A 26,337-nucleotide genomic window follows, 5' to 3' on the forward strand; every position below is an offset into this window, starting at 1 on the left:
TGGACCAAAATTCCAGGCCTGTGCTTCACCTCGACAAGCAAACCATTGAGACTCTTCCCCACCAATCACTGAATATTTCAAATGCCTATGTCTTAGAGCTGTTGGTGCAGTCAGATGAGCCCTTGATATTTTTACTGCCGGAGAATGCTGAGAACTTTTTGAAGCAAATGACAGAAAACGAAAACGTTGGGGAAACTGAGGAAAAGATGCAGCAAATTCTTATTACTAAGCTTCAAAACACCATCAAAAGAGTATTGGAAATTCCTATTTTTCAGAATGAGAAGGTTTTGAAAAAGCTCCTTCACCTGCTGAATGAGTGTAATTATCCCATTCCGCTGCCTCAGTTCCCCCATGTCATTGTCTCACCACAGGACAGCCTAAAGAAAAAAAACCACACACGAAGGACATATTACACATTTTTGTTACTGAAGACATTACAAACGGTGAAGACATTTTGGGATAAGAGGCAAAAGCTTTTTAGGCAAAACAGGAGTGCAACCAACCGGTCAATCTGCAAACTTGAGGAGCTCAGCATTGACTTTGATCGTTTGTCATATGACTGGATTTTGGTTCCAAAATTGTACAATATACACAATTGTGTTGGATCCTGTAGAATTCCCTTAATGGGAAATGTGTCTAATCATGTTGTCTTACTTATTAAAATGCAGGAGCAGGGACTTCCCACAAAACGAGAGCCATGTTGCGTCCCAGTGGAGTATTCTGAGCTGCTCCTGGCTGTTGTCAATGGTGATAGCAGCATGATTACTGTGTACAAGAACATGGTGGCAGAAGAATGTAAGTGTAGATGACCCGGGCATCTTGGTACATTTCATAATCAAAATATTGACTGAAAAGACCGACTAGTGAATAAACACCTATGGGTTACACATTCTCTCAACCAAGTTAAGTATTTTCTATACTTCATACATTAATTCTGGAACCCAGATGATGTTTATATCAGTCCAGTTTGGATCATGATTTGCTAATCAGTTTTTAAATGGGTTAGAAATGGAAAATCCTAACATTTCACACATCCCGACTGATTCAAATTGCTGACACTGATTTTGAAATTAGGATAGCTGTATCTCATTTGACTTTATTTATACCTATATTGTGCTTAAAAGATGGGCCACCACAACTTGCTTTCTGCAAAAAAGGCAGTGTAAATGAAATTGGATATTCACAATAAAGTTAACTGAATTCTAATCTGAATCTCTCAACAGTTCCTCTAAACCAATGAGAATCAATCTCTCCATTCCTGTTTGCTGAACAATGGAAAAGTAAATTATCAGTAGCAGCTTGAAATTCTCAATTCCGTGAAATGTTATGGAGATCTATGTGTATGCATATTTAAGTATGCTTAAATTACACACAGTACTTCTTACGAGAATACCCACCTCTAACATAATGAGCCAGACTTTGGCTACCAAGGTGGATAGCGGGTAGATGCGGGATGGAATTGGGCCCAGCGACCTCAAGAAAAGAGTGCACACAGCCACGGGGGAGTGGGAGTGATGAGGCAGGCTGGTTAGAAGACCCAGCTCACTTCTCTGGGATGTTGTCTCAGTTGTTTTAGAAGTTAGGTCCTCTAGCCTTCACCCCTCACCACCTCCCCCCCCACCCCCGCCCCCCAACCCCCGCATGGCTCTCCCAAACCCTCCTTGCCAACTCATGTCCCCACCCATGACCCTTCATATCTTTCATGCCATGTCCAAAGCCACTCATCCAGTAGCCACTTTGGGCAGACCTCAGGGGCCACGTGGAGATGAGAAAAAATAAACTTCTAGAAATCTAATACAGCTCTCACTCCTACACACTTGATAGTGAAAAAAAACTCCCATTCATAAAATCCATTCAAAGCTTTTAAATCTCCTCAGTTGGTCAATCTCTTAGCAGCACTGAGTTGAAATGGCTCTGCTGAGTCTGGATTTCCTACCTGTGTGAATAATTCCTTGCCCTCCTTTCCCCTAATGGAAAAAATTGGATCTATTGGAAAGGGGGGGGTGGGGGGCTGGATTTTGGCATTCGGGTCCTGCCTGCCTGTCATTTTTAACGGTCCATAGAGTCTTCCTGACTCTGTGAAAATCTAACCCTATATGATAACTCTTTGTGGAAACTCCCAAAAATGTGAGAACTTTGCTTGTACCTGTGATGGATTGTAACTCAAAGCGAAAGAAAGGAAATTTCTATACACTTGAACTGACATCTCAGTTCTTTGCTTTAGTTAAGCTAGAGTGGACATGGTCTTGCATGCACTCCATAAAGAAGCAACATAAAATACTGCCCTCTAATTAATGATGCTATAACTGACCGCAAAGTTTAACAAGTTATTTACCTGTATATCGTGTAATCTCTATGAAATGTATTGGTTGATACGTAAGCTCTGTGATAGTCTTAAAGGGTTTTCTTTGAATTAAGCATTCATTTTAACTGGCTTTATTTTCCAATATACAACCATATACTCTTATTTTAATAATCTCTCATGCATGGATATGCTTTTGACCCTATTCTTTGCTGTCGAACGTGAAAAAGGTTTGCATAAAAAGGAATTATGGTAGAAAATTATGTAGCAAGTTCGTGAACTTGTCAGTGCATTGAAGGGGAGATGGCAAGCAGAAACTGAGTGCTTTCTATTAAGAGGGAAAGTGGGTAAGTTCACGTCGCTTTTTCATACCTCCTCATAATCATTTCAGGTCCAGTAATGGAACCAGGTCAACATATCACTCAAGATAATGGTTTAAAGTGAGAACAAGTTTTTGTTTCAAGTATTCCATGGAAAAATGTGTAATGTCTGCAATTAATCTGGAAAGTCACCAAGTTCTCTGTTATTGTATCTTTGTTTTGTATTTTACATTATGATACAATAGTTAACAATAAAACTTTACTTATATATGTTTGGCAATGATCTTTGGAGTCACTTGGAGTCAGGTGAACATAATTAATCCTATATTGACTGTGATAAATAATTAATAAGCAAATATTTCTCTTCAAGTTAACATAAACTTTGCATAGTAAAACATTTTAAACTCTCAGAATTACTATTTTAATATCTGCCACTTTTCATATGATGAAATCATTGTCTTATCAGTCCACGATGCTGTGCAGCAATGCTATTGAAAATATCTTCCAGCTTTTCAATACAATGCAGCAAGTTAATTTTAAATCAGCACAATGGCTTTAAGTCAGGTAATAATAGAAGTTTATAATAGGAATCTAGGGCATGACTCAGGTTGCCATGGTATGATGCTCCTGGTGCCTTGGCTTTACACTGTGAAAATACAGGCTCGTGACAGTCTTAATAGTAATATGCAGCAAGGGGGATATTTCACATAAATATATGGACAGAAAGCCTAACAATAAGCTTGACAAAAACATCGGTATATATTCACATCAGTATCTGACTCATCCCTTTCCATTGTTAAGATTCTGCACTGATGGTTGGTCCATTTGGGAATTGATCCAAATGTCGTTAAACCACCCACTTGGATTTGGATACTTTAGAATTCAACAGTTCAGATCAATTCAGATTCAGGTGACGATGAGGTGACACTGATATAGGACCATAGTATGGAGGGAGGAGGTCAGGGGGATGCTGGGGGGTGGGTGGGCGGGCAGTTGGGGTGTTGACTGTTAACTAACTCACTAAACTCTCTCCGGCAAGGAAAGCAGCTGTGTCTTAGTTTTAACTGCACCAATCGTGGATCCAGTTAACAGGCAACACTCGAGTATCCATCAACATTCTCAGACAGGTTTCAGATCACTGATATCTAGATTTTTTTTTATAAGGGTTTTAAGGTGCTTATAAGAGAAAGCATTTTTTACATACATTAATCTACTTTGAAAGCATTACAACATTTAGGAGCAATTGCTTACTGGTATTCCCTACGGGTAACAGTCTGATGACACAAATATCAGTCTCAACACGTTTGCAGAAGAGTGTACACCAAAGAAGACAAAGAGAATAGAGGTGAAACTATGTAATCCATAAGGAGAGAACATAAAAACAAGAAAACAATGGATTCAGCTTCAGCAGACTCTAATGTACCAATATTATACAAAGAAACCCTCACATTTATTATTCCTACTCATCCCTGTGATGTAAAACATGCATGATGTAGAAACATACAATATATATTTACTACCACAAAAAAATATGAAGGTCGGGAATAGGATTCTAATTCTAAACCTTTGGTTGGATGTACGGTGGTATATTACTGGAACTATCGGGTTACCCTGTAAGGATATTCTATTAGAGACTTACTCATTGGGAAAAGGAATAAAGACAGTTTTAGCCAGAATATTTACTATAGTCTAGTCCACTGACAGAATATCAGAACACAAAACATATTGTGTTTCAACAAACTGGGATCTCAAACTGAATAAATTATTCTGTCTCCAAGATTCCTTACTCCAGTGTGGAGATTATGAAGTCACACACTATTGCCTTATCATTCAATAATTAGAGTGGTTCTCAGGAAGCAGTTTTATTAAAAAATGTTAGCCTCACATACAAGTAAATAACCCTATTTGATGCAGAGGAGATTTTTATTTGGTGCAATAATAACTGTACTTTTATTTAGAAACATTGCACTTGACTGATATAAACTAACATTTCTGTTTCGACTTTTCATGTAAGGTGAAAATATTTTCTAGTCACTGCAGCTAGTTGTGAATGCATGTAACTTGGAACATGAAGCCAACTAGTCGTGTTTTCTACCTTCTTTGAATTTCTTCTTACCAAATTGTTTTCCCACGCCACCTTTCTTAAAATTTTTTTCACCTCCATAATGTTTACTGCGTTTGAATACTCTGTACTTACTATATTCTTTCTGCACTTTAAAATCATGGTTTTTGTTGTCATCCTGCTTAATGAAATACTTGTGCTTCTCAAAGTCTTTGTAATGGCCTTGGTGTTTGTTGTATGTTCCTTGTTTAGCATTTTTCTCCTGTCTTCTTAGAAAACTGAGCTGATTGAATTTACTCCCCTTATCACATCCCTCTTCTTTGCCCTTGGAAAGCTTCTTGTCATCACCTTCTTTGATGTGCTGCTCTTGGTAGCCTTTGTGGCCTCTGTGTTTTTCCTCCTTGGGCTCCTTTTTGAAGTACTTATAATCTTTCTTTTCAAACTCGGGCTTGTGATCTTTCCTGTCCTTGCTGGACCTGGGCTCTGAGTCTTTATCTCTTGGCTTATAACCACTTTTAATGCTTTTGATCTCCTTAATGTATGCAGAGATCTGCTTTTTATCAGCTGCCTCAGCCTTGCAGCCTCCAGGCTTGCCCTTCAGCGTGGTACATGTCTTTTTCAAATCTGGTTTGACAGGAGTGTGAGGAGGAAGCTTCTTCTCAAGTTCACTGATGGTTTTCTCAGTTTCTGAAATCAATGCCTGATCCTCTAGGATAGTCCTTTCTGCCTGGTGAATAAAAAATTTACGTTATGTGCTCTGAAAGAAATTGTGCTTATCATCCCGTGGTCTGGCTAATATTTGTCCATCAAGCAACAACACTAAACAGGCTATCTAGTTATTTCATTTTGCTATTTGTGGGAGCTTCCTGTGCACAAATTGGCTGCTGCGTTTCCTACATTTCAAGAGTGATTACACTTCAAAATTACTTCATCGGCTGTGAAGCAATTCTGGCTTCCTGAGGTCATGAAAGACGCCATAAAATGCAAGTCTTTTTTCTTTAATTTACAGGGTAGGCTAAAGAGGAAAAGCATTAATTGGAGGAGCATGGTTGTAAAACCAGTAATAAATCCACAGTTTCACTTTGGTTCAGATCCTCACTAAACATTTATCACTCAGTTTATGCTAAAAGGAAACTGGGAACAAGAGGAGGCCATTTGGCCCCTTGAGTATGTTTCAGCATTCCATGAAATCATGGCTGATCTGTAATCTAAGTTGTTACCCACCTTGACCCCATATCTCTTAATACGTTTGGTTCATTAAAATGTATCAATCTAAGATTTAAAATGAACAATTCATCCAGCGTCAACTGATTTTTTAAAAAAATTATTTATGGGATGTGGGCTTCACTGGCTGGGCCAGCATTTATTGCCCATCCCTAATTGCTCTTGAGAAGGTGGTGGTGAGCTGCCTTCTTGAACTGCTGCAGTCCCTGTGGTGTAGGTACACCCACAGTGTTTTTAGGGAGGGTGTTCCAGGATTTTGACCCAGATTGTTCCAAACTTCCATCACCCTTTGCGTGTAGAACTGTTTCTTAATTTCACAGCTGAGAGGCCTGGCTTTTATTTTTATGACATGTTCTCTAGCCCTGTATTTCTCAGCCAGAGGAAATCGTTTTTCTCTATATACCCTATTAATTCCCCTTAATATCTTGAAAACCTCAATCAAATCACCGCTTAACCTTCTGAATTCCAGGAATGCAACCCTAGTTTGCATAATCTCTCCTTGTAATCGAACCCTTGGAATTCAGGTATCATTCTGGTAAATCTACGTTGCACTCTCTCCTAGGCCAATATATCCTCCCTTATGTGCAGTGCCCAGAATTGAACACAGTGATCCAGGTGTGGCCTAACTAGGGATTTGTATAGCTGCAGCATGATTTCTTTGCTCTTGTATTCTAGTCGTTTAGGTATAACGGCATCTGGTCCTGTAGGATCATATTCATTTCCAGAACAGCATGTTTTGCTGAAAGAAAATTTCAGTTCATCAAATTCTTCATTATATTCTGCATAGAACTTCAAAAGGATCAGATCCTCCTGACTAAACTGTTTGATATTTTTTCAGGAAGTAACATCCTAAGTGGACACTGGAATCCCGATAATATTGTATGCTTAGACTTCTAGAAAGCGAAAGTTCCAAATGAATGGCTGCTTCACAAGCTTAAGGCAGTAGGGATCCTAGGGTCTTGTTTGGGAAGTGAACGGTTTGTGGAGATGTACTGAATGGAGTGTGCCAAGGTCAGCACTGGAGCCCCTAACATTTCTGATCTACATAAATGACCTGGAGTCAGAAATGCAATGCCAGTTAGTTAACTCTGAAAATGGTACTAAACTGAGAGAGAACTGGGAGTGAAGAACCTAGAAACTAATGAAGTAGTTAAGGAATGACAGAATCTCCTCTGTGATATTTACAAGTAGGCAGAACTATGAAATGTGAAATTCAATACAGATATAATTAAGATGAAAAGTACACCGAAATTAAATAAGGTCAGACAGTAGATCTTAGAAGGTTCATTTGTTACGAACATGTTGATCTCAAGACATTATGTGATATATTTGCCTACAATATGTCACTTCCTGTAGTCACCTTTTGTCACATTCTTGACACAAACTTTGCCATTATTAATCACTATCTTCACCTTTTAAATGTTAAGTACCTATGTAAGCCTGTCACACTGTAATTACAGCCTCTGCCACTGGTGTCACTGTTGCACTTCTGTTTTGTGTTTCCCAGCTTGTATTGTAGAGAAACTTCTTTGAACTCTACTTCTCGAATTGTGGTAAGCATTGCAAGTTAACTAAATGCTACTATAAAATAAAACTTATACATAAAAATAAGGACGGGGTATACCACAGATGCTGGAAATCTAAAATAAAAGCCGAAAATGCTGGGAAATACTCAGCAGGTCTGATCCGACATGTTTCTCTCTACAGATGCTGCAAACCTTCTTGGCTATTTCCAGCATTTTCTAACAGAACATACGGGTGGAATTTTATGCCAAGGGGATTTTATGGTCCCGCCAAAGTCAATGAAGCTTTGAATGGCTTGTCGCATTTTACAGCCCAGCCCCTACTACGCAGGGATGTAAAATTCCTCCCTGTGACTTTGAAATGGAGACTGTATTTTGTCTGTGTGCCATTGTCCAATTACCCCCATCCTCCACTTCTTTTCACCTACAGATTATTCTTCATTTTGACATCTTCAGCAGATAAAGTTTCCACTCCTGGATTGAGTCTGGCAACGTTGCAAGATCCTACTTCAATGCCAGATACATTGGAAGGTGTGATGATGCATTAATACTTTGAAAAGCATCTCGTCCTGATCTCTTTAGATGGCAACTGGATGACAAAGCCTTCCTTCTGTTCTCTTGCTAGGACTGACCCGAATAGCAGCAGAGGACACATGCACATATACAAGGATGACCACTGAGAAGACCAGTAGGGATTTAAGAAGCTGTTGATGATGAGGTTCTACAGCAGGATTTTCTTAGTGTGCTCCTGTCCTTGCATCTTGGATAGTTGCAGCATGGTTCTGACATACAAAACAGCATCTTAACTCCCACTCCCATCTCCACCCCTTTTCTGCATTGTTCCTGCCAGACAACTGGACTCTAAATCGGCCCATTTTTGTTCCTCGCAGAATTATTCCTCTATCTGTTCAATCTTTTCTACCCATCAATCTCATTTCCTTTAACCTCTAGTCTTACTAGGTGAAACAACACTGGATCTGTCCTTGGGCCATCTACAAATTTGAACATCTACCGATTCTAATTTTGTTTAATATTTTATTACCTGGTTTGCCCACTCATACCTTAATTTTCACTTAACAATCTCAATCTTTGTCCTTTCCAGATAGTGTGTGCTTTTTCCCTTAGTCTGAGACTCTACTCTTCTTACTAAGCTCTTCTTGTTCCCTATTTATCCTAATTTCATACCTTTGCCAACTGCTTTAAATAACCTAGTATAGATTTCCCTTCCTGGCCCCAGTTCAACTTATTAAGAAATGGACTAACATCTTTCAAGTTATGACAATTTAGCACAAAGAACAGTAAGCACTTTGAAGTCCAATGTTCATAAATCAACACACACATCCTATTCAAGAAACCATCAGTAGTGACAAAGTTGATTGTTCTGATTAATTGACTGGATTATGTGATGGTAGGGGAAGGTTTTTTAGCTGCTTTATCACCAAAATTAGGGAATTTGTCAATAAATTCAGAAAAACTAATTAAAATGTGAATTAACATATCTTCTGTTAGTAGAAGAGTTAATGATTACATTTTCTGGCTTCATTAACATATATCAAAAAATTCCACAGTGGATCAATATTCTGAAGGTTACCAACAATCTTCTAATCACATGTAAATGGGCTGACATTATTGATGGCTACAATTTCATGTCTAGAGTTAAAAACATTGACAGCGAAACTATAATCAATGTCGGTTAAAAAGAGTCCGACAGTCAATTTTCTATTAAAAATACAGTCAACTTTAACATATCAATCAGTAAAAACTATTGGATTGTCTGGTTGTCGTATCTCTTAATGAGTTCAAAGCAATCAAAACATGACCTTCTGCCTTTTGGGAAAATGTAGAGTGTTAGGGAACCTTTCAAGGCTATTTTAAAAAAGTATATAGTAACATTTTAAAGGAAGCTTCTTACCAATTTCAAATCTTCATCATCAAGAAGATCACTGTCAGAATACACCAATGCGTCGTCTACTTCAAAGACACCTGTTAAAATAGTCTGTGTGAGATAACTATACTATAGGCAATCTGTACCTCAAATCGAGGTCTAAGTGCAATGTTCAATCTACAGAACAGTCATTTCCAACATTTTATCCATTATTTTCTCTTTAAACATTCTTTTTTCATATGTATTTTCATGATGATGTTACATCACCGCTCCAGCTGAATTCCTTCAAGCGAGAGGTGGACCCGTTTCTGGTTCATGTGGACATTCCCACTTACAAAACAGCAGTGCTCCAAGGAATTCTGGGCCAGAATCATCTCCTTAGGCTAGTTCTGATCACCTAGATGGGTTGGAAAGGAATTTCACAGATTTTGTTCAGCTAAATTTTATCTGGATTTTTAGCTGGTTTTTCACCTCTCCCGGGTAGGGTTACCAACCCTTCCGGAATAGCCTGGAGGCTACTGGATTCTCCCTCTGGTGGCAGCTTTAAAAGCAGTCTGGAAGATTTTAAAATGAAAGAATTCCTTTTAGCGACTCTAGGCAGTCACAGAGCTCGTTTAACTGAACGGTGACGGATGACTTGCAGGCAGCGCTCCCGCTTTTGCAAAGTCGGGATGACAGGACATTTGTGCCTTGGCCAGGCCGGCGTACTGCGCTCACAAGTATCACCGCTTGCTGCCCCTGCCTGTTCTTGTCCTGCCGGCAGTCAGCACTGAGCCTGAGAGCCAGCGAGTCTCCAGTCGAGACTGAGAGAGAAGCTAGAGAACAAAGGAGCCAGCCCACCCAGAAGGTAGAGGAGCAAGTGATTAAGGGCAACTGTCTGAACTTTCAACTGCCCCCTGCCTGCCCGGATAGGTCAGACCCCCTCAGTCCAGCCCGGCCTAGGAAGCCAAGGCAGCTCCCCAGACCCCGACTGAAAAGGGAGTCCCAACAGGCCGAGAGCTAGGAGGGAATGTGACTTTTGTTGCTGGGCTAGAAAAGTTGTATTGATTAAAAAGGCTTAAAAGCCAGACTCAGAAATCTTTCCGCCAAGAGAATTGACTCAGAGCCTCACACTAAAATAAAAAGTAACAGCTTTATTGTGCACAGGTTTAGAAATGACATGTGAACCTTGGAAGCATAGAAAACTACAGCACAGAAAAACAGGCCATTCTGCCCTTCTAGTCTGTGCCGAAATATTATTCCGCTAGTCCCATTGACCTGCACCCAGTCCATAGCCCTCCAGACCTCTTCCATCCATGTATCTATCCAATTTATTCTTAAAGCTTAAGAGTGAGCCCGCATTTACCACGTCAGATGGTAGCTCGTTCCACACTCTCACCACTCTCTAGGTGAAGAAGTTCCCCCTAATGTTCCCCCTAAACCTTTCCCCTTTCACCCTAAAGCCATGTCCTCTCGTGTTTATCTCTCCTAGTCTAAGTGGAAAGAGCCTACTCGCATTTACTCTGTCTATACCCCTCATAATTTTGTGAACTTCTATCAAATCTCCCCTCATTCTTCTACGCTCCAAGGAATAAAGTCCTAACCTGTTTAATCTTTCCCTGTGAAAGGTCAATCGATGTTATCATCACGTTCAAAGAAAAAAAATCTCCCAGAATAACATCACTTTGAGTTGACAACCCTATTCCCAAGAGATGACACTGGTTTTGAGTGGGGTGGCGAGTTTGTATATTGTAATACACAAGGTACCACAATAGTTGGAACAGTCTTGATGAACCAGGGGATCTTTTCCAGTCCATCATTGTCCATTTATTCTTATAAGTTTTGATGAAGGGAGTCTCTCAGCCCAATTTTTTATTTCAGAATAGCAACCTTATTGGCTCCTGTTACAGGGATCCTCTGTATCTCAAACAGATCAATGTCCTGGTCTTAAGGATCAATCCTACAACTTGTTCCAACTGTTGACCACCCTCTGTGTAAAATACGTTACTATCCTAAATCTGCCTTTCACAACCCTGAACCTGTTATACATCGTCCTGCTGCTAAGAACATAAGAAATAGGAGCAGGAGGAGAACATAGGACCCCTGAACCAACTCCGCCATTCAATTTGATTATGGCTATCTTCTGCCTCAGCTCCACTTTTCTGCCTGCCCCCATATCCCTTGATTCCCTCAGAGTTCAAAATTCTATCTATCCTACCTTGAATATATTCAATGATGGAGCGTCTGCTGTCCTCTCGGATAAAGATTTCTAAAGATTCACAACCCTGTGTGTGAAGAAATTTCTCCTCATCTCAGCCTTAAACGATTGGCCCCCTTATCCTGAGGTTGTATCCCTTGTTCTAAATTCCCCAACAACCTATTGGTGTCTACCTTGTCAAGCCTCTTAAGAATCTTGTATGTTTCAATGAGATTACCTCTCATTCTACTAAAATCCAGACAGTATGGGTGCAATTTGCTCAACTTCTTATTCCAAGAACAAATCTAGTGAACCTTCACTGTACTACCTTCAAGGCAAGTATATCCTTCCTTAGATATGGGGACCAAAACTACACACAGATTTAGAAAGCAGGTGTAGCCTCACTAAAGCCTTATACACTTGTAGTAAGGCTTCCTTGTTCTTGTTCTCCGGTCCCTTTGCAAAAAAGGCCAACATTTCATTTGCCTTCATAATTGCCTGTTGTACCTGCATGCTAACCTTCTGTGTTCCTTGTACAAATACACCAAATTCTCTCTGAACTTCAACATCTAAAAGTTTCTTTTATATGTCTTTTAACAAATATTCTACTTTTCTATTATTATCAAAGTGAATAACCTCATTCTTCCCCATATTATATCCCATTTGATACCTTGCTGTTAACTTGCTTAATTGGCCTCCATCTCTTTGCAGTCTCCTTGTATCCTCCTCACAGCTTACATTCCCACCTAGCTTTGTGTTGTCAGCAAACTTGGATATATTACTCTGTCTCTTTAACTAAGTATTAATACAGATTGTTATTATAACCTATTAGGAATTACTTCCCCAGTGTTACTTGCGTTCCACTCTAGAAAACTAGGTGGTGAAGGAGAGAGTTGGAGCCAATCTTTACACACTTTCATAATTATTTATTTACAGAGATACACATTACAAACATGCACCTTCTAACCCAACAGCACAATTCAAATTTTTTTTTCTAATATAAAAAATATCAGGGGAGAGGGCGAACGCAGTCCCCCACTACCACAAATTTTGCAGTCGAGTATCCCGCATTTGAAGACATCGCAGGCATCAGCACACCCGAAGTGCAATGGGATAGCCTTGTCCTGGGAGAACAACCTTCATGATCATTGTCTCTACCCTGCCAGGCAAGTGAAGTGTTAATTAATTCCTACCACCTGCATACAATCACATACAATTAACATACAACTAACAACTTGAGGTACCTCTTCCACACCACACCATCTATGTCTGTGTAACCCTATGTTAGCAGGAAGATGTTGAACTGCTATATCCACTCAGAGGCTTCAAATTTCAAAAATTATCATCCAGTGATAGTACTTACCCACAATCAGCTGAACACCCATGCTGAAAACCACGATCGCTGCAGCAACTATAATGCATCGATTTAAGGTGATTTGTGCCCAAGGGTCCTCTTCAGCAACCTGTTTTGCTTGAATTTTTTCAACAACCGTTTTTTGCAACTTCACTGACAAAGGAAAGACAGAAAAATTTGTTTTCTTCCCCCAAATAATCTTGGTCACCGTGCTTTCTTCTTGCTTTCTTGCACAAAAGATAACGGTGGTAGAGGGAAAATTATTCCTTTGAATTAAAAAAACTAAAGCAATCTGCTCTCAACAAACAGTTTGTATAAAATACACGGAGGACAGTTGCTCATATCCACAGAAAATTATAACAAATTCAGTGCTCCAAAAGTGTATTTTAACTTTCCCAGGTAGACTTTCCTATCAGTTACACCCATTTCACATCTGGTTAGAAAAGTGGGCGCACAATTTGTTCCTCACAATTCCTATTCAATTCATTTTGTGGCCTGTTTAATTTTCTGACCGTGCTTTGTGCTGGTTATGGAAAACACATCAGTTTATGGTTCAATATGTTAAAATCCAACTTACCAAGAAATGGATTACCATAATTAAGGTTATGTCAATTTATTGTAAAGAACATTAAAAACTGATGCCTAGCGTTCATAAATCACACAACGTACAGACCCTATTTATTGCAAAATGCTGACAAATTATTTAACTGCATGTAAATAGGCTGCCAATATTGATGGTTGCAATTTAAATGCCCAGATTTAGAGGCTGACAGAGAAGCTAGACTCAATTGCATGGGATGAATTTTATGGGGTTGGAATATTGCTTGCCTCCCCGGTAGAAAAGTTGACCTTGAGCCGACTGACTTTAAAGAAGGCTGTCCTGCAGTGATAATATGCTGGGGATGGCCTTAATGAGCTGAGACTGGGACTTCTGCCCCTCAGGGAAAGGAAGACCTGCACTTGAGACAGCTACTGGCCAATCTGATTGGCTGGCAGCTGAGTAGTCCCAGCGGTGCCTGAACTCAGTAGTGGCCACTACTCGGGGTAGGAGTCCTGAGAAGGTAGAACATGAATGTCAGACTTACAAGTATATGTGGGTTGTTTGGTCAGGGAGAGATCGGGACCCTAGGGGTGGGGAGGTTGGATTCTGGAGGCCGAGGGTTGGGGGGGGGGAGGGGGCAAGGCTCTAAAGGAGGGTACCATCTTGGTTGAGGGGTCCCCCCCCAATGGACACAGGGAAGTCCGCAGAGATGTTATCCTGCCTTCCTTTCCGGGTTTAAGAATGTGTGAGGGAAGGAGCAGACTGGCCTCCTTCTTTCTGTCTCTCCCACTCACTGTATCATGGCAGCAGAGACGGAATGAGACTCTTAACGGCCCATTAATTGGCCATTTAGGGGTCTCAACAGGCTTAAGAGTGGGCAGGCTTGATGCCTTACCAGTCCACCATATTATGGGGAACAGCTCGGGGGGGGGGGTGGTGGGAAGATGGAGGCTTCCCTGCCTTCAAATACACTGGCGAAGTGCCAAAAAATTTGCCCTCCATATGAAACGAATCACTATATCTTTCATGCCATAATAATTGTCTATTAAAAAAATATAATGGCCAGAAACTTCCCTGTGTCGGGTGGGCTGGGCGGGGGGGGGCGGGTGCAGAGCTGACCTCCACCCGCGATTGGCTGCGCGCCATCATTTTACATGGGCGGGCCAATTAATTGGTTTTAATGTTTCCCACAGCAAGATTTGTAGCAGCATTTTGCAGTTTTTCTGAACTTGCCTTTTTTCTTGCTTCTTTCCTATTTCAACTTGGGAAATTAATGGTGGCAATTCTTCTTGTGCTTTTTGGAGGAAGAAAAAATGGAAGATCGAGGTAGCCAGGTAGGTTAAGCTACCTGTGCGGGCGGAGGGGGAGGAGGGAGAGTCGGGTCCTGCGCTCTTTCACCATGCATGCAAAAGAGCGCAGAAATCTCCCTGAGGCAGCTCCGTGCCTCAGGGAAGTAAAGTTGAGAGTGAAACTTTTTAACAAAGGAAGTAAAAAATTATTTAAACATGTCCCATCCTGTGACAGTGTCACGTGAGCTGGGAAGTGTTTGTGAAATCTGCAAAAAAATTAATTAATAATTTTATGAAACCTTCAGGAAACCTCAACCCGCCCGTGGATGAGGTTTCCTGAAAAACGTGAAGGCCGCTTGGGCTCTTCGCCTGCCCGACAACCTTAAGGTTGGACGGGCAGTGTTGTTAATAACTTTAATTGGTTTTTTAATGGCCTTAATAGGCCATCAACAGTCCGGCAGGCGCTGCTTAACAAAATATCTAAGTGACGCGCAATGATGTCGGGACGCACGCCTGACGTGTTGGTGTGTCATTTTGCACATCAGCGTGTCAGGCCCATCCCCACACGCCAAAGGCAATATTCTGGCCAACGTATTTTATTCTGCATGTTTAGATATAGATTCAATTTCGCAATGTCTACATTGGTGCAGCGCTCAAGGATCTAGTTGCCCAGATAAAATGGGTGTTTCTTAAAGGAAGTGGTTTTAATGTTTCCCACAGCAAGATTTGTAGCAGCATTTTGCAGTTTTTCTGAACTTGCCTTTTTTCTTGCTTCTTTCCTATTTCAACTTGGGAAATTAATGGTGGCAATTCTTCTTGTGTTTTTTGGAGGAAGAAAAAATGGAAGATCGAGGTAGCCAGGTAGGTTAAGCTACTGCACTGAACCTAGACAGCCTACCAGTATTCTCCCAACACATTTATCGGTAGATGTGCAACTATCCAGCAATAACCAAGCAAAACCAGCTTAATGGGACTCCAGGTCTAGACAGGGATCTACTGCAAATACACTTCCAGCTAACATGCAGCATTGTCAGAGGAATAATGTTCAGCTCTACCCTTAGGTCCACTTCCTTTGCTTCAGATCAGGTAGCGTCCAAGGTTGAGTCCAATTGAGAAGTTGAAATGATGCCATGATTTTCAAAGGGAAGTCGTGGCCATTTGTTACTGTCAGCTGAATTGTGAGATGAGATCACTGGCCTGGAAGTTGTCAGTTATGTTATGAGTTTAGAAGGCACACGGTTCACTTTGTTATTTTAGATTTGTTTCTCGAGCCCAGCTCTTCGGTTATCAGTGTGCTTCACATCGTTAAGCTCATAGGGCTTTCATACTGTAGGTCTTACCATTAAGACACTACACTAATTCTACAAGAAATAATTTGCATCTGAATGTTTGAAAATTCTTTAACAAGTATTTAATGAAAAGCTTTACATTTCTGCAACATGTTTACTGTATAAAGACATGATGGTATCAGGAATTTCAGACTTGCAAACAATAATATATATTTACAAAATCAAAGATGTCAGCAGCAAGTTACTGTCAAACTTAATTTCAAATGTCAGAAGTAGGATAATTGGATAGATGTTTTAATCCAAAAGATATATACTCTCTGGCTAATTATTGTTCTACATGATATAATGATTGTCATTGTCTTAACCTATTTATTGCCATCTTTGATATAAATCTAGCTACTCAGTCAGTAAGACCATCCTGTCTTAGAAATAAAAGTATTGAGATTTTATCAAGGTTCAGGGCCCCTTGGGGGAGAAATTTGTTCGAGTGGTAGTGCCATATGTTGCTACCTGAGCGGCTTGCATGGCATTCTTCATTAAAAACAATGAAGAGTGCTGCGTGGGCCATGCAAATAATGGCTTGTGGTGCTGCCTGCCATGGTGAATTGATGCACTCTGCTTAGAGGCTGCTGTACAAAAGAATTTCTCCCCCATCATCTGCCATGGCATCACCCTTCCCCATAACCCCATGTCTTGTCCTACCTGATTATCAAAGGATGACTTGCATTGAAAGGGAGCATACTGAACCAAATCAGGTCCCAAATGGATATGAACTGGCACAATCCAGGTAATTTCCAACTTGGAGTTCAATTTGTGATTAAATTTGACATGCAACAATTCCTTTATGCAATAACCTTTCACTTCTGTCTTTAATTGTAAATCATGCAGTACTCCTTCTTTGCATTACCTTCCTCAGTCTTCTTGCTGCTCAGTTTTTTATCCTTTTGTGCTTCTGTACTTGATTTCTGCTTTGCCATTTGTCGATCACTTGCACTTGGAGATTTTTCTGCCTTTACTTCCTCAATTTGTAACTCATCTTTTTCCTTTTCTGTGTCCTGCAAAAAAGTACATAATTGTATCATAAAACCTCAACGGACAAGACCCATGGAAGAATTTCTTATGAGCACAAACATTTTATTCCATGTATAGGTTGGCATTATCTCTGTGTGGTAGAAGTTTACCACTTGCATGATATTGAGGGAGAGGGAATGAGCGGTGTCAGTTTGACTTGAGCTATTAATTTTGGCTCAGTGGTAAACTCTCAACTTGGAGGCAGAAAGTTGTGGCTTCAAGTCCCACTCCAAGAGAAATCCAATGTGCATCCTTATATCCATTTTGATCATGTGCTCGTTGCTACAGTTCAGCATACCAAACAATATTCTTAAATACAAAAAATAAGCACTTACATCTGATTTCTCACTGATCTTTTTACTTTTCTTCAAAATAGGGACATCTGTAGTGAAAGAATGAACTGTTACATAACTCCAAGGTAGCTCAGTGCTGAGCCTTTCCTCTGTGTGAATTTACACTTCACTGCAATTGTTACAGTTATTCATTTGCACCATGGTACAGTTGTGAGTATATGTAGAAAAAGAAAATGGAAGAGGATAAAAAGGAATTGATGTGAAAAAAGAAGATAAATAAACAATCAATAATTGGCAATGTGGCGAAAAAATGGAAAGGGTGTAATCTAAGAAAGGAGCAAAATAAAATCTACAATATATTAAACATTCTATTGACACATACTTCCTGTCCATAAATCTTACATTTTGTTGTCATTCTAAATTCCTAAGTCTACATCTATAATAAAATCTACCCATGTTAGCTTGTTCAGCTTGCAGTTCAGAGAAGGTTTACTAGACTAATACCTGGAATGGGTGGCTTGTCTTATCAGGAAAGGCTGGACAAGCGAGGCTTGTATGCACTGGAGTTTAGAAGAGTAAGAGGTGACTTGATTGAAACATTTAAGATCCTTGACAAGGTGGATATTTTTTCTTGTGGGAGAATATAGAACTAGGGGTCACCCACTTAAGACAGAGATGAGGAGAAATTTCTTCTCTCAGAGGGTAGTGAGTCTTTGGAAGTCTCTTCCTCAAAAGGCAATGGAAGCAGAGCTTTTGAATATTTTTAAGGCAGAGGTAGATAAATTCTTGATAAGCAAGGGGGTGAAAGGTTATCAGGGGTAGGGGGGAATGTGGGGTTGAGGTTATAAACAGATCGGCCATGAATGGTGGAGCAGGATCGCGGGGCCAAGTGGCCTATTCCTGCTCCTAATTCATATGTTCATCCATTCTTATGTTGTTACACTGTAATTACAATCTTTTGTCAGGCAGTATAATGCTTCAATTCTGTACCTACCGGCTTCTCAGCTTACAAAAAAACAAAAACAGAAAGTACTGGAGAAACTTGGCAGGTCTGGCAGCATCTGTGGAGAGAGAAACACAGTTAACATTTCCAATTGACTGTGACTCATCTTCAGCTCTGAAGAACAGTCATATTCAACTCAAAATGTTAAATCTGTTTTTCTCCCCACAGATGCTGCCAGACCTGCTGAGTTATTCAGCACTTTCAGTTTTTATTCCAGATTTTCAGCATCTGCAGTGTTTTGCTTTCATAGCAGAGAAACATCCTTCTTCCAACCCATTTTATTTCCCAGCCTCCCAAATGGTCTTTTTTTGTACTTAACGCTAAATAATGTCAAATCAAACATTATATAAAATGAAGAAGAGTCATACGGACTTGAAGCGTTAACTCTGTTGTTCTCTCCACAGTGGCTGTCCGACCTGCTGAGTTTTTCCTGCATTTTTTGTTTTTGTTTTTGTTTCAGATTTCCAGCATCCGCAGCATTTTGCCTTTATATTATATAAAATAATTTGAGTTATATTTGTGCTCTTAATTTAATAGTTCCACTGCCCCCATTCGTTCTTTGTCTGAAAACTATGCTTGGCCTTGGCTCTCAGTGTTCAATGCCATAGGAGTTTGATTAGTAACTATGAGTGATGAGTAAATATGAGAGAATATTGAAGGAGAACATGGAAGGGCATGAGTTTGAATGTAAGAGACAAGAGGATGTGATGGTGAAGCACACCAATGAACCACCAAATGGAAGAACATAGCTTCACACATATAATTACGCACACAAGTTCTCAATCTGGACTATGTCAACAGTGGGAGGTGGGGAGTGAAGGGGGGGGGGGGGTGGGGGAGAGAATCATTGGTGGGGAAGTTTTTCCCAGCCATCACCCCCACACCTCGGGGGTGCCTAAATCAAATCAGTGCCTAAATCAAAAGTAGCACAGATATAGTCTGCGGTGAGAGAGAAAATGGCATCGCTGAAACAGGTGGAACTACGTCAATAACATGTCTCCCAATTGCTGCTGTAATCAAATTGATACCTGGTCATGATTCTAAATTACTTCCCAGTCACAGAAACAGAATCCCTTTAAGGTTATTGCTGCAAAGTATCACTAAACAATATTTTGACTTTAATACACCTTGATGTAGCAGTGGCTCCTCTTGTTGTACTATTTCTTGTATTGCGTCTGCGAGATCTTCCTCGACTGATTTAAAGATGTCTTCTTCCATGTCAGATCTTTGAAAAGATTTTTAAAAAATTGCTTAACTTCCTTGCAATCTCTAGTGAGGATCGTGTCATAGAGAAAAAGCACAGATCAAAAGAGAATGTGATTGCCACAGAAACATGTTATTTCATACGTTGTAAATTTATACATCTAAAATACAGATTATCACTATATCACTTAAATTGTAATCAGCAGCAAAACAGATTTTGATAAAAGTTCCCTTTGATCTCCTGGATGGCAGAGGAACAAGTCTGCAGACTATAACTTAACATGAATTGACAGAGACAGCACTGCTTACTGAGCCCTTTGAAAACTCCTTTACAAGGTGCAAAATTCAGTCTGGAAGGAAGTACACTAAGAAATTTATAATGGCAGGGGGCTTAACACCTTAACCCTCAACAGGTACTGACTGTAGACATCTCTTTATTTAATTCAAGAAAACTGATTGTAACATAAAAATAGCCCAACGGCATAAAACCACAAGTCCAAAGAGCTCATTTTAAATCTTCTGCTGGATGAACTGGAATTTATATCACCTATGTTCAAGATCTCCTCTTGAAAGTCTATGAAGGAGACAAACTAATTCTCTGTTGCTTGTCAGAGATTGTTAAAATAAACTCAGTGTTAAAAGGATAAATTAGCTGATTCTAAATGCTTTGCTGTTTTGATATCTTGTTGTGTCTTTTTCTTTCTGTATGTTATTTCACCTGTGAATAAATTTGACCACATTATTTTAGCCTGTTCCCAATTGATAGGAGAAAGAGATAGACATTCTATGCATTCTCCAATGAGTGATGTACAACTAATAACTAATATCTAATTGTTAAGCATGGACATTTCAACCTCTACACACTTTAGGAAATCAAGACCTAGATTCTGGTTCATAAGATATTTGGTCTGTTTATGGGAACTGCCTTCAAACTGTGAACACAAGAGAAAGTTTTGGGAAAAGTCTGTATAGTAACAATGATGTTTATATTTTCCAAGATTTTATTGCCTTTCAAAATCAGCTTGGCTTTAAAAGAATTTTGGTATTAATATTACAACAGTAGAAAGAAAGACTTGTGATTAGATAATGCCAAAGCACTTTGTAGCCAATTAAATACTTTTGAAGTGTAGTCGCTGTTGTAATGTAGGATACAAGGCAGCCAATTTGTGAACAGCAAGTTCCCACAAACAACAACATGACAATAACCAGGCAACCTGTTTTTGTGATGTTATTTGAAGGATAAACATTGGCACTGGGGATAATAACATTTGCAGTTCTTTGAAATAGTGTAATGGGAGCTGTAAATCCACCTGAGAGGGCAGATGGGACATCTGTTTGTTGTCTCATCTGAAAGACAGTGGGTGGAACTTTCCAGTCACCCCCGGTAATGTGTTTAATGGCGGGCAGGGGGGTGAGGTGGTGTGGTGGGGGGGAAACAATGCAACAGGAACAAAAAAAATCGGTTTCCTGCCAGTGTAAATTGACGGTGGGAACTTGTGCTCCCACCCACCATTGCCATTCCTGCCAGAGGCTGACATGAAATCATTTTGCATCCCTTTAATGGGATGAAGGTGAATGCCTGACCAGAAACGCCCACCCGCACCTGATTGTCCGTGCCATCAGTGGGAGATCAAGCTGGCTCAGAACATGTCTGGACCAACGTTGCATGTATGTGTTGGCACTTACCTGAAGGAGGTCCATCTTCTATCCTTAGGATATTCCACGGTGGGTCAGTTGATGTCTGGTCACCTTTTACGTATGGTGCCTGGATATGAAGGTGGGTGGGAGCCATCCAGCCGGCCCTGCTGCATGATAGGTCAGGAAACCCTTGACCGCATAATTAACGAGGGCAAGGGTCGCACAATATAGCACAAATTTCCAGCAGCCTCTGCGGTGGGAAGTACTTGTCATTCCCACCCCTGCCATGGGACTTAGTCCCAGAATGGGAAATTCCGCTCAGTATCTCTGACAGCCCAATGTTCCCTCACTCCCTAGATTGTTATAGTTCAAGTTCTGGAGAGGGAATTGAACCCAAAACCTGCTGATGTAGCTGGGCCTGAGCCACAGATGGCACACGATGATAAAATGGGACTCTCCTTGAGAATGCCATTTTTTATGTGCGGCTTATGAGGTACAAAAGTCTTTAATTAGTTCTTTAAAACAGGTTAGAATTTGATGCAAAATGCTATGGTTGTGCTACAATAATGGCAGCATTTGTTGGTAATATGACTATGTTTAGAGAGACCATTATTTTCTTTATGGTTTAATATGCAGTCATATGGAAATTACAAGGAGAGATAGAAATACCAACCTTCAGAAATCCAGCTTCATGCATGCTGATGCCCATCTCTCTCACAAGCCTGTATCCAAATCCCTCTATCACAGTTTAGTTTATCTTACAATCACAAATTAGTTCAAGCCTCTGTGATTGTGGTGATGGTGCATTTCCCTCCTTGGCTTTTCTGCAGTGTTTGGCACAGTGGATCATGCCATCCTCCTCTATTAGCTGACCTTTGATGCCCAGGCCTGCAAAATTGCCCTGGGGTAGTTCTACTCTACCCGTCTGGACAAAGCCAATGCAAGTTCAGCAATATGTCTCTCCCTTCCCTGGCATTGTTCCCTCTGCAGCCCCCCTCCCCCCACCAAGAACTATTTTTGATTGCTTTTCTCTGCCTTATCTACAAGCTGCCTCCTGGCAGTGATATCCGCCAGGAATGGGTCAACTTCCATATATTTTCTCATGACACGTGTTTCCATCTCTCCACTACTTAACTTGATCCCATGACCACTTGACTGCCTGTCAAATCTTGGATAATGTAACTTCCTAAAGCTGAACATCAGGAAGACTAAAGCAACCTTTTCCAGTTCCTGCTAGAAACGTCACTATTTTGCTATAATTCCATCTTTTTGGTACAGTATTTAGTCACCACCTCTACCCAAGAGTTCTGAGACCTATTGCACTGATCTCGCTACTGTCCAGAACAATACAGCAGCACAGGCTAGTGATTAAAGCTGTACCTTTCTAGTCAGTATAACAGCAACCAAACGCACCTCCTAAACCTACCAACTGGAAAGACAAGGATATCAGGTGCATGGGAACACCATAACCTCCAAGCTTCCTACCAAGTCACACAGCAACATGATTTGGACAGATATTGCCATTCCTTCATTATCGCTGGGTCAAAATCCTGGAACTCCCTACCTATCAATATTGTGGGAGCACCTTCATGATATGCAGTGGTTCAAGAAGGCGGCCCACCATCGTCTTGTCAAAGGCAACAAGGGATGGGCAATAAATGCTGCCAGTGGCAGCCATATCCTAAGAATGAATAATAATAATTGATCCATTGAAGGGCGTTTTCATTTCTAATGGTGTGTATTATAAAGTAGAATTACATTAATAGACAGAGGTAAAGGAACTTCTACAAATTGAAAGGCTGAATTTATTTGAGGATCGCAGTCGCTTAATTTATTTCAAGTACAATGAAACTAAGAAGTTCCTTTACCTCTCAAATAAACTCGCCTTTGAATTTGTAGGATTTGAAATCTGGCACCCTCAAATGCACTAGCTTATAAGAAATTCGCATTCATACCTTGCTCTTCAAAACAGGAATCAGGAATTCTGAACATTTTGTATCCCTCTTTGTATTTCAACAATGTTACGAAGGTAAGCTGTTAACAATGGATGTGCAGAAGGACCTTTTCTCTTGCAAGTAAGGACAGTGCAGTTCTTTCCAGAGGACTGTGAAACTGCACCTGCAGATATTTTACTAAAGAGATGGCAGGCTAAATTTATTTGAAGTGTCCCATTTGCACCAACTTATTTTCATATTTAATTTATCTTTTCTAATCTTACATCTATTTTGCTGTAGAAAAGTTTGGCTCTCGGAAGATTAAATTTTTAACTCTTTTTATTCCTACGGCTCACTTGTCACAAAGCAACTTGTGCAGCTGCACTTGGGAACAAATTGGGTCAAAGTCACTATTAGTGTCACTTTGCTCGTGATTAGATATCTCAGCTCTTTCAAGTGACAACTTGGAACTGGTAACCATTGTCATCTGTTTCAAAGACAGGTTACCTGATTTAGAGGCCATCCTGACAAGGAACTCAAATACTAATAAGAAAGGGGAGATTTCGAACTGTAGCTGCTTCAAAGCAGCTTGACTTTGCTGCCCCTGTACATAAAGTGCTTTATAATAGGAGGACAAAATGGTAAACTGTACAATCACTATCACTTTCACTAAACTTTCAGTGATTTGGTTTTAGCAGTAGTGCAAATATGGGTATATATGCCACACTGTTAGCTTATGTCACAATGGTAATGAGGAATCAAGACCAAGTGTAGATTTCAGGTGAAGCTGGGTTAGAGCGTGGTGGACAATCAAACCAAAGCATACAGAAGTAGTTTAGCCAACAGCTTAAACTCATGCATTCTGTCCTTATTTTTGTATTACCGTTTTAAATTCCAAAGTATTCATTCGTAATGGAAATGGCCTATGCAAATTCGTCATGCTGTAGCTACACCCTACTGGTTGTGGTGATGGTACAGGCATGACAGCTCAAATACAGCAGAACTAGTTTATACAGACTGTTTCCATTATAAATGTGGACATACAATCTCACAATGGAAGAAGTTGATGAAAAGATTTTTGAATATATTACTAGGGAATTTCCTGTAGAGCTGAGCATATTAAGTTAGAGAATTGTTCTCTTACTTGCCTCTACTGTCCTTGTGCTGCTGATTCTTTTTGTTTTTCCTTCTCTGGTACTGTCCTGCTCTTATCCTTCTCTTCCCTTGGCTCTTCTTTTAGTTTTTCACTCTTTTTTCTCTACTTTCTTTTTAGTAAGATTTAGTGGATGGTATGACTTGCTGTAGTGAGGAAAGGAGCCATCAAGGCCTACAGCTAGAATTTGTTGTGGTAATGACAGGAAAAATGTGGCTGTTATAGACTTGATTTTCCAAGTAGGTTTTTCATAAGAAACAGTGAACTTTATTTACAGGGCTTCAGCAGCAGTTACATGATTCCACCAAGATCCACATAGACAAAAACTCCACCTCTATGGTTCCCCGTGCTTAGGGTTGATTGATTCACACTGTCAGGTGATACTATACAGTACATTAAGCCTTAAAGCTACAGTCACTATATTCCTTAAAGCTACAGTCACTATATTCCTTAAAGCTACAGTTACTACATTCCTCACCCTTTAATTTTTTTTTTTACAATTTGTATTTACAAGAACAACTACATTCATGACATTACAAATACATACGCAGGTTATGAAATTATAAATTCAGTCTCCTAGGTAGTTACCTGACCTGGACGGAAGGTCATAGCTCCACAACGCTAGAATCTCTTACTGAATCTGGAGCAGCAGCAACATCAGTACCTGCTTTGGCCCAGACAGCTCAGTGTTATCCAATCTGACAGAGACATCCGGTATGTCTATCCTTGGTTGATCAATCACAACAGGGCCCACAGGTTCTGCAATGGTTACAGGTGGAACATTGGTTTGTTGGGGTATCGCCTTTCTTCTCAAATGATCCACATGTTTTCGGGTGAACCGGCCCTCCATTTCTATGTGGTATGACAATGGTCCGGTCACGGGATCTATTACACCAGGTAACCAATTCAATCCACCACCGAAGTTTCATACAAATACAATTTCACAGACAGTAAGTTCTCACTCTCGACTATGCAAATCATGAATCACTTTTGATCCCCTTGACTGTTCTCTACCTTCCCCTCCAAATTGGGAAGTACCAGGCTTAATCTCATATGAAGGTGGCACTTCAAAAGTAATTCTGAAGGTGTTGAACCTGTAGTACTGGGGTCATTCTATAGTGAAACAGGCAACGTGAAAGTTTAGTCTCCAATGATCCTCCTGATAATATTTTCAGCCCAAACTTTAGAAGTTTGCTCCTCTCACCCATTCTAACCTGTCTCTCTCTGAACTTGCTGCACTCCGTTCTCTCAGGTCCATTCCTGACATTGTCATCAAACCCGCTGACAAGGGTGGTGCTGTTGTTGTCTGGCGCACTGACCTCTACCTCGCAGAGGCTGAGCGTCAACTCGCAGACACTTCCTCCTACCTCTCCCTGGACCATGACCCCACCACTGAACATCAAGCCATTGTTTCCAGGACTGTTACTGACCTCATCTCCTCTGGAGATCTTCCTTCCACAGCTTCCAACCTGATAGTCTCCCAACCTCGGATGACCTGCTTCTATCTCCTACCCAAAATCCACAAACAGGACTGTCCCAGCTGACCGATCGTGTCAGTCTGTTCCTGCCCCACGGAACTCATTTCTTGCTATCTTGACTCCCTTCTCTCTCCCCTTGTTCAGTCCCTTCCCACCTACATCCGTGATTCCTCTGACACCCTACATCATATCAACAATTTCCAGTTCCCTGGCCCCAACCACATCCTCTTCACCATGGACGTCCAATCCCTCAACACCTCCATCCCCCACCAGGATGGTCTGAGGGCTCTCCGCTTCTTCCTCGAACAGAGGCCTGAACAATCCCCATCCACCACTACTCTCCTCTGTCTGGCTGAACTTGTTCTCAAACTGAACAATTTCTCCTTAAACTCCTCTCACTTCCTCCAAATAAAAGGTGTGGCTATGGGTACCCGCATGGGCCCCAGCTATGCCTGTCTCTTTATGGGGTATGTGGAACATTCCTTGTTCCAGTCCTACTCCAGCCCCCTCCCACAACTCTTTTTCCAGTACATCGATGATTACGTCGGTGCTGCTTCATGCTCTCGTCGGGACCTGGAAAAATTTATTAATTTTGCTTC

The 26,337-nt window shown here is 40.6% G+C and overlaps 1 protein-coding gene and 1 non-coding gene across 2 annotated transcripts; both read right to left on the minus strand.

Annotated features, from left to right (window-relative positions):
- Nucleotides 1-4,507: 4,507 nt before the first annotated feature.
- Nucleotides 4,508-25,110, minus strand: LOC121287632. Its single transcript, XM_041205565.1, has 5 exons — nt 24,925-25,110; nt 16,873-17,020; nt 12,860-12,999; nt 9,344-9,445; nt 4,508-5,411 (listed from the first exon to the last, which is right to left on the minus strand). Exons 1-5 carry the CDS (start codon nt 25,108-25,110, stop codon nt 4,701-4,703), a joined length of 1,287 nt encoding a protein of 428 aa, XP_041061499.1. The 3' UTR covers nt 4,508-4,700.
- Nucleotides 12,503-12,666, minus strand: LOC121287676. Its single transcript, XR_005945213.1, has one exon. It is a non-coding gene; the product is annotated as a U1 spliceosomal RNA (small nuclear RNA).
- Nucleotides 25,111-26,337: the final 1,227 nt, after the last annotated feature.

This window comes from Carcharodon carcharias, chromosome 14 (genome assembly GCF_017639515.1).
Source record: "Carcharodon carcharias isolate sCarCar2 chromosome 14, sCarCar2.pri, whole genome shotgun sequence".
NCBI lineage: Eukaryota > Metazoa > Chordata > Chondrichthyes > Lamniformes > Lamnidae > Carcharodon > Carcharodon carcharias.

What these genes read in the sequence shown, in the direction of transcription:
- LOC121287632 (XM_041205565.1), bottom strand. Translation starts at nt 25,110, where the DNA reads ATGGAGGGCCGGTTCACCCGAAAACATGTGGATCATTTGAGAAGAAAG. An exon ending in CAGCAAGAAGACTGAGGAAG is followed by an intron (nt 13,000 to 16,872) that starts GTAATGCAAAGA and finishes TTCCTTTGTCAG; the next exon opens with TGAAGTTGCAAAAAACGGTT. An exon ending in ATGATGAAGATTTGAAATTG is followed by an intron (nt 5,412 to 9,343) that starts GTAAGAAGCTTC and finishes TTTATTCACCAG; the next exon opens with GCAGAAAGGACTATCCTAGA.